At 41.7% G+C, this 9,103-nt stretch overlaps 1 protein-coding gene across 2 annotated transcripts in view; it reads right to left on the reverse strand.

The window, feature by feature from the left end:
* Positions 1-8,890, reverse strand: part of TRAPPC11 (trafficking protein particle complex 11) — a 46,614-nt gene extending 37,724 nt beyond the window's left edge. The window contains exons 1-5 of one of the 2 annotated variants that reach the window (XM_027599062.2): positions 8,725-8,890; positions 6,277-6,501; positions 3,835-4,004; positions 2,917-2,987; positions 1,953-2,067 (exon numbers count right to left, since the gene is read on the reverse strand). In XM_027599062.2, the coding sequence (XP_027454863.1) occupies positions 1,953-2,067; positions 2,917-2,987; positions 3,835-4,004; positions 6,277-6,480 (560 nt within the window). In that variant the 5' untranslated portion in view covers positions 6,481-6,501; positions 8,725-8,890. The remainder of the gene's footprint in view (positions 1-1,952; positions 2,068-2,916; positions 2,988-3,834; positions 4,005-6,276; positions 6,502-8,724) is intronic. The other variant, XM_027599063.2, reaches the window with a different exon arrangement.
* Between the last annotated feature and the right edge of the window lie 213 nt (positions 8,891-9,103).

Genomic DNA, 9,103 nt, shown 5'->3' on the forward strand with positions numbered 1-9,103 from the left:
CTGCTTGCGTTCTCTCTCTCGCTGTGTTTCTCTCTGTCAAATAAATAAATAAAATCTTTTTCAAAAATGGATAAGCCAAAAACTTTAAATATTTGATATACTTCCTAAGGTAAGATTTCCTATTTTTATTTTTTTTAAGATTTATTTTTGAAAGGCAAAATATGATACTAAAAAAAAAAAAAAAAAATCCGCTGGTTAGCATGACACTGATAGTCTATTGCCCTAAGAAGAAAGGTCTGGGGATTTGGAACTCAGATTTTTAAAAAAGAAAAATGCTTAACTCATCACAAATTTGACAATTCTTTTAAAAGTATTTTGACTCAAAATGATCAATGAACCTCTAAAGCACAAAAGATTCTCACAATCACTCAACACATCACACAGAAGTTTTACACACATTCTATTGCTTTGACACAAGAAAAAAATTAACTAAATCACTGACATCTTGTAGCCTGTAAACTAAATACATCAAAATGTTCTGAAAGCACACGAATGAGTGAGGGTGCCACCAGTAACTCTGCTAATTCCCCCCTAGATCAGACACTGAATGTGATGATTTACTGATATTCAGCCTTACCCTCTCTCTTAAGATAAAACGCAAATATGAAGAAAGGGTCTAATACTGTCTTCCCCCATCTCCTGTGGACTGTCTCACCCCTGGTGCTCACAATTCAGAGTTTGGAGGTCCTAGGTCCAGAGCACTTGCTTTTTACATCAGTCTTTTTGACACTGTACTCCTTAAATGTGGCATTATTCCCAGGAAGGGCAAAAGCCACAATTCCTGCTTCTCTTAGCTGAAGAGGACATTAAGGCGGGGTTTCTCACCCTCAACCCCACGGGCGTTTCTTTGTTGTGTGGGGCTTTCCTGTGCCCGGAAGGACCGAGAGCAGCATCCCTGAACTCTCCCCACCAGATGCCAGTAGTGGGAAGGAAGGCTCCATGGCGGCCATGATAAATGTCTCCGGCATTACCCAATGCTCCCTGCAGGCCCAAATCACCAGAGTTAAGAATCACTGGATTCAGGGAAAGGATGGAGGACGATGGCTTTTTAAAGAAGGCTGCATGTGAACTCAGCCTTAAAAGTTGAGCCAGAGAGCCCAGAAAGGGGAGCTGGAAGGAGAGCACACTGACAGGAAGCCACACCGTGAACGGGGAAATGGTGCAGCGCAAAATCAAAGGCCTCGAGAGGTGGTCAAAGGCCGGCTCCACAGTCAGCGTGGAGTCTGCTTGTTCCTCTCCCTCTGCTCCTCCCGCGGCTCTCACTCTCTTTCTCTCGAATGAATGAATAAATAAATAAATAAATAAAATCTTAAAAAAAATAAACAACTTCTCTGCAGCACTAAATGCTAGAAAACAAGGGACCATGGTCACATATTTTGTGAGATATGGTCGTGTCCCAAGTCAGATGCCTTTCATATAGAAGGGCTTTATAAAGATATTTAAGATATGGTCGGCCTCAGACCCTTCTTAAAAATTATTGAAATAATACATCACCATATCGAAAATGAAGCAATGAAGGCCAGAAATGAAGACACTATCATATGAAAGGACAAACAGGTCATGAAAGGACATATGGTGCTTACTGAAAAATACAATGGAAAAAACATGTATATATTTTTTTAAAAAAATGGAAGTTGACTTAGATATACATTTGGTGTCAATGAGGTAATGCTACGTGGCAGTTCAGCATGTGTTGTATGATTACATCTATTTTTACACTAGAAGACATATCTGGACAGAGACTTGAGAAATTATTGATAGTGGTTCCAACAAGGGACTGGAGAAGGTTAAGGAGCTGACAAAGGGGCCTTGTGTTTTCACCTCCTAGCCTCTATACCCTTTGAATTTTTTCCCATGAACGTGTATTTTTTTTAATTAAACGAGTCTAATCAACCAATTTTCCAATGCCTCTGAATAATCTAAAGAAAAAAATGTTTAAGATCTTTATTTACCTTATAATATAACCCACCAGGTGGTCAGTGTGGGGCAATACAAACAAAGATTTTCCTGAGAGTTCACAGGCATTACATAAAGCTGCGGCTCTTTCTGATGCAGTAACATCTTCTCCTGTTGACAAATCCCATAAAGGTGAAGAGAGAAATAAAATGATTTGTGTATTTTTCTAAACGAATGGTTCCCCAAATCTAAACAACATAATTAGGAAGAAAAACCAAACCCCCTTTCACCATGTCAGAAGGCCTCCTGGGATCCTTGAGAGGTGTGGGAGGGGGGAGCGGGCGGTTCTCAGAAGTCCCACAGTACCTATCTGTTAGGAAAACCCTGTGGAATTTTCTACTGAGCCAAGATAGACAGGCCAAGTAATGCCAACAGATATGCCACATAACTGTTTCAAAACTGTAACTAAAAACAGAAGCAATAATCCATGAAAGTGGTTTCTAAAACTCGGATCCCACAAGTTTCAAAAGAGAAACAAAAAACATTTTGGCCTCTCAAAGTCTTAGAATGTAGGAGAAATAAGCATTTGAAGCTAAGACATTTTCTTATAAGAAACTAGAAATCCTATAGCACTTCTCTTTGTTCTACAGCACATTCAGGAAAAAAAAAAACCACAGGAAGAATATAATTTCAAACTGACTTCAGATAAGTAAGTAACATTCTTTTTTAAAAAAGTCAAGTGATGAAATGTTTTGTCAATTGATGTATGCCTATATAGTGAGGTAAGTGGAACTGGGGGGGGGAAGAATATTTTAATATTAGTTTTTATTAATATTTTAATTTTAGCATTTTATTTTTTACGATGCGCATTTATTCACGCATTAGTACTTTTTAAGGTGAACACACCATCTTTCCTATAATTGAATGCATAAAAGATTTTAACATCAAAAACTATACCTCCTGATAATAAGAATGAGAAGTATAAAGCAATTAATTCATTATCAATTAACTTTGTGATACCTGGTGGCAAAGGAGTTTTCTTCTGAATCAGAACCACTGCAACTTTTGTGTTTCTCCCTTGTAAACTTTGCCTGCAATGGAAAAATAATAAAATTAATTAAATATACCTAACCTGTTTTGACTTTTAAAAAATGTCTTCAAGACTTTACATAGGGGCACCTGGGTGGCCGAGTGAGTTAAGCACCTGCCTTCGGCTCAGGTCATGATATCGGGGTCTTGTGATCAAGCCCCACATCGGGCTCCCTGCTCTGTGGGGAGTCAGCTTCTCCCTCTGCCTCTGTCCCCCCACCTCCGCTCGTGCTCTCTAATAGATGAATAAAATCTTTAAAAGAAAAGACTTTACATAAAGTACAAGCTTGATGACTCAATTGAAGAAAGAAAAATTTCAACTAAAAACCCCCAAGATTAGAGGAAATCTTTTCCTGCATACAAAGAAACTTGTATGCTACAGTGATTTGTTTTAAAAGGATACTCTCATATCAAGCTCCTAATCCTGACAAAAATCTGCTTTAAATATATAATTTCATGTAAAAGTTCTAAGGCAGCTTATTTCTTGATGGTGATACGTTACACACTGGTCATCCGAAAGAATTATTTTGAAACCGGAATGGTGATAACACAAGTGTCTTATGAGACTAAATAGCAAATTACTGTACTTCTCCCCCAATTTATAAAGGCAAGAAAAAAAAACATTTGGAAATTCACACTAATGTGTCTTCTACATTTCTTCACACACCTTAGCATTGTAGAAGTTAAGCATTCACGTTAAGCTACCTGTCAGGAACCAGACAAGCGTCACTGGAGGTCGGCAATCCCCGAATGAGCGCTGCAGTCTCAACAGCACTCGGCTGCCTTGAATAAACACTGGGAAATTGTACAACCTCCCAAGGTCCATCCAATACACGGAGAAGACTTTACCTGACGATTTCCACTCTGGTAGCGCACTCGGACTGCTTTTCTTTCCACTGGGGCTCATCCCAGTCCAGTTCATAGAACACAACCACCAGGGCCGGCACCAGATTCAGATGTTTATTCATCCAGCCGGTCTTCAAGATCCCCTTAGGAATGTACCATTCATAGGAAGTTCTCTGCGAACATTGGCAAAAGCAGAAGACACTGATTTGTTAACAGCAGAAGCCACCTGTTACTGAGTGGGACGCACTTCCTGTGCATTCATCCCATTCCACATACACGGGACACATTTTTAAGATGAGGAAATTCAGGCCTACAGAGATCACACAAGAGCTAACAAGTACTGGAGACAGAATCACAACAGTGAGTTTGCTACAGATGCCATTGAAAGAATAACCGGGGGCGCCTGGGGGGCTCAGTCGGTTCAGTCGTTAAGCGTCTGCCTTCGGCTCGGGTCATGATCCCGGGGTCCTGGGATCGAGCCCCGCATCGGGCTCCCAGCTCAGCAGGGAGCCTGCTTCTCCCTCTGCCTCTGCCTCTGCCTCTCCCCGCTTGTGCTCGCTCTGTCTCTCTCTCAAATGAATAAATAAAATCTTTTAAAAAAGAAAGAATAATCAAAGCCAAAGCACTTCTAATAATGTCCAGGCTCTCAAATATCCTGGAAATCATTAGCCCCTTTCCGGGTAAATTCCATTCCTCACCATTCCAGGTTCCGTTCCTGTCAATGCAGCTCAAATAAAATATGATCTAAAACCCAATATGGCTTCATTTGTTTCAAAGACATGTTGCCAGGATGGCATTTTACCTTACCTGTGGATGGAGGAAAAAAAATGAAGGACAACTCTTAAATACAGAAGTGTGGTAGCAGTCGCTCGGGGGTCAGCAGTAAGTGGCTAAGTGCCACACCATGGGAGGGAGAGGGCTTGGTGTGAATGTTAGCCCTGAAGAAATTCACTGAAACCTCAAATTGCTTCCAAAGCGCCAGCCCCAACTCAGACTACTCCCAACGGTCTCTTCAAGTGAGGAAAGACAATAAGGACGATAAGGCAACCAGACACAAAAAACTTAGGGACTCAGGAAAGAATACAGAATCGGCACATGAAAAGCTCCCGTGCTGGAGAATGGATCCAGCACAAAATGCAGAGGGCTGTGCTGGGCACTGGACCTCCTAGACACAGCCTCCACACTAAGAACAAACACGTAATGGCCAGGGTACTCTCCCTTGCACAGTTCCAGAGAGAGCACACAGCTTCGACAGCCAGGGATATGAAACCGCATCTCTACTGGTCTGCCACACATATGCAGAAGGATCAGCCAGCCACCAAATCCACAGGTCCTACCCTTCCAGAGTTTCACTGAGAAGGCCTTGCATTTACATTTTTCATAAACATTACCAGTGATGATGATATCCTTGGTCCAAAGACCGGTCTGTCAGAAACATTGCTCCAGGGCAAAATATAAAAATAAAAAAAAAAAGAGCAGGTGGCTTATTTTGATCAGTGTGTCTTATTAACCGACTTTCAGACCACCTCATAAGATTATGATAAACAAATCAATATACATGATTTTCTTTAAAAAGCAAAGTAAGTACTTTTTATTTACTAGCTGCTATTATTAACATCATTCTCTGATTTTGTAGGTAAATCAGAGTCTCTTCTATGATGTTCAACCTAAAAGTCAGTTTTGAACTTAATAACTTTCCTCACTCCACACTAAATAAACTGTTTTAGTTTATGTACGACTCCCCAGGGACAGAGAGCTTGTCTTATTTAAATTTCTATCACCAGCCTATTGCATAGCTCCTAGTACCTAACCCAAAGCAAGTGCTCAAAAGATATGTGTGAAATTGAACCAAACTGCAAAGACCGTGGATTCTATGATGATACTGGGTAATGCTAAATGGGAAATGTGAGACCGTCCTTTTACTTCTTTTTTCTTTTTTTCTTTTATTTATTTATTTAACAGAGAGAGACACAGCAAGAGAGGGAACACAAATGGGGGGAGTAGAAGAGGGAGAAGCAGGCTTCCCGCCAACCAGGGAGCCCGATGCAGGGCTCGACTCCAGGACGCTGGGACCATGACCTGAGCCGAAGGCAGACGCTTAACGACTGAGCCACCCAGGCGCCCTGAGACCTTCCTTTTAGAGAGGGCTTTGTGGAGACCAGGAAGGGCTTTAAGGAAATGCAAAAAAAGCAAACCCAGGATAGAAAGCTTAATAATTATAAATTATTCCTCTAGAGTTAAAAAAAAAAGATAGCTATCATTAAACATACCTATCATGTATTACATACATGAAAAAGCCTCGGGTTTTCTTAATGCATCACTATAACCATGGCTTTGAGAAACTCAGGGGTTTTCCAGCACAAACATTAGGAACAAAAAAGGTATACACGCGTACAGAGGAAGAGAGGTAGAGAAGGAAAAGACCCCATGCAATCACATCATTACCTTCGGCCTACACTTGGGATACTCATGGTCACCTGGGAGCACCTTGAAAGATATTGGTACCCGATCAGCCCTCCGATTGGCACAGAAAGCGTCCCAGACAGCTCGATGGACAGCATTATAAACCACATCCAGGCCCGTAAGGGTAACAAAAGCCATAGGCCGACAACATAATTCCACAGGGAAGTCCCACTGTGTGGGGCTCATGTTCAAGGTGTCAGGAAAAATCTGAAATACAAATTAAATACATTCAAAATGTTTTAAAAGCCCATATCCATATCTCATCTATGAGCCTCCACCACTTATAAAACATTACAAAAAGGCAAGAGACTGAGCCTTTTCGAGTGTCTGCAGGAAGGTGATCAAATTAAAATAGGTCTCATGACCCATTTCTGATATAAAGAAAAATAACTGCTGACTTACATATAATAAATACAACTACCTAATTTCTTTATAATTGCTAACATCTAATTTCTGAATTCCTGGGAAATTATTAAGATAATATGCTAGTTATCTAAATAGCTATGATTTCTCACTTCTCCATAATTAATGTAAAGCGTACTATTTAAAGGAAACTCTAGAAGAGAAAAACTAACAATGAATGAAAATGTCTAGGAGAGACAAGTTTCCACTGTGTCCTTCAGCTGAGAATCAGTCTATAATAAATCCTTCCACACACTAATTATAGAAAAGCAATTATATAAAACTGTTTATTCCAAAGAAAACTGCCATTATATTTTAAAGACCGTTTCTCATTTCCAAAATCATGTATCAAGAGTTCCTTTTCAAAGGTGATCTTCACCAGTATATCTTACAGACCTCAAATGCAATTTTTGTGAAAAGTGAAAAGCACTGTACCACTACTTGATAACCAAATATTTTTAGCTGAAAAGTCAATTTAAAAAAAGATCATAAGACTTCTCACACTTAAGTACTGAAGGAATAATGGGTATTGAATAAATGATTTGGAAAGCTTACCAGAAATGATACATTTCTACAAGATATAGAAGTTTTAGAATTATTTAAGCAGATATTTTCCAGACAGGATTAAGCTAATGAGGGCAAAGGATCACCAGTTCAGAGAAAGAAAAACTCTGGTTCTAGGGAATTTGGGGTTGAAAATTAAGAAGAGATGGTCAAAACACATTATACAGGGGCCTTTGCTTTATACCAAAGAATCTAGATTAGAGCCCTAAAGGTCCATTTCTTCATTTAAAAACCCCAGAGGCTCAAGAGAATTAGCTGTGGTCTTTGAATATGGAGTGGAAATAAGGGATCTAGAAATGACTTACAAAGCTTTAAATCACAGTGCTGTCCAAAAGAAATATAATATGAGCCACATAAATAATTTAAAATTTTCTAGTCATATTAAAAAATAGAAAAACAGGTGGAATTTTAATATTCTATTTAACCAATATGTCCAAAATGTTACTACTTAAACATAAATATGTTACTGAGGTATTTCACTTTTCTGTACCAAGTCTTCATTATCTGACGTGCATTATACACTCACAGCACATCTCAATTCAGGCTAGCCAATTTCACATGCTCAATAGCCACACATGCCTACTGGCTATCATAATGGACAGCCCAGCTTAAATTATTGTCAATCTGTCCCCAAAAATTAACATATGAAAACTGTATCAGAAATTCTTGCCACATACTATCAAAAGCTTTTGGCACTTGAGACGGTACTGCTTATTCTACAGCAAAGGGATGGGAATGGGAAAAACACTGGCAAAGGACAGGTGCAGAGGTTGTGTGGATCTTAATGACAGTCTGTAGAAATTTCCAGATCTCCTAGAAGAAGCCAACGAAGCAATAACAAAGTATGACATGCAAGGAGGTGCAAAAGTCCTAAGTGAACACGCTGGAAGGGAGATCATGTAACGCAAGGGGAAGTAATCCGAAAGCTAGCGTGGAAAAGACTAAGGAAGGTTCTTGAAAAGGATGACATCCTGCAAAGAAAGGCGACCTAATCAAAGTGGCAGGTTAAAAAACGCAATGTGGTCACTATTTTTTAATTCATGGAGGTTCAGGGTGTAGTACACAAGGCTGGTAAGGACCACAAGACGATTCTAAGAGGAGTGACAAATTTGGGGCCGGGATGGACCGGGGGTGGGGGTGGGGAACAGATGTTGAGAACGCGAAGCACCCACTTGATTTAGAAAGATACCATCCCCAGGGTCTCAGCATTCTGCCCAGGGATATCCAATGGGGAAAGGGAGAAATAACGCCGCAGCCCTCAAGGCAGACGCTATAGTCCCCCTCTCCTCTCCCTCCCCTTTAAACCTAAAGGCCCTAGGGGCTGGAAGAGAAATGCCAGGACTGCACCCGCAGACGCCGAAGGAAAACGCAGCCCCCCTCCCCCCGAAAACCAGCATTGTTCAGAGCTAGCTCTCTCCCTCGGCGGCCTCGCCTGGCCCCGCGGGTCTCCGGGGCCGGACTCACCCAGGCCGCACGCCCCGGGCCCGCTGCAGCTGTGGCCGGTCGCCGCAAGCCGGGGGAGGGCGCGGGGAAGCAGGCAGGGTGTCACAGAACGCCGGGGCCCGGCCCTACCGCCACCGCCCCAGAGCCGGTCCCCGCAAAAGCAAGACTTCCCGGTCCCCGCCTGCGCAGGCACAGGAAGCACTTTGGGCACCTGAGTGACAGCGCTCTACGCCAACCGCTGTCCCGAAACTTAACGCGGCTCCACAAAACGTAGGAAGACGCTCCATTTCCTACGAGAGTAGGAAACAGGGGTGGGGAGAAAAGGAGCCAATAGGAGAAGCGAGAAGGAGGAGGAGGCGGAGCCTCTGCCGCTGCCGCCCTGCGGCGTCTCCCCAGTCGC

The sequence above is a fragment of the Zalophus californianus genome, chromosome 2 (assembly GCF_009762305.2).
Source record: "Zalophus californianus isolate mZalCal1 chromosome 2, mZalCal1.pri.v2, whole genome shotgun sequence".
Lineage (NCBI taxonomy): Eukaryota > Metazoa > Chordata > Mammalia > Carnivora > Otariidae > Zalophus > Zalophus californianus.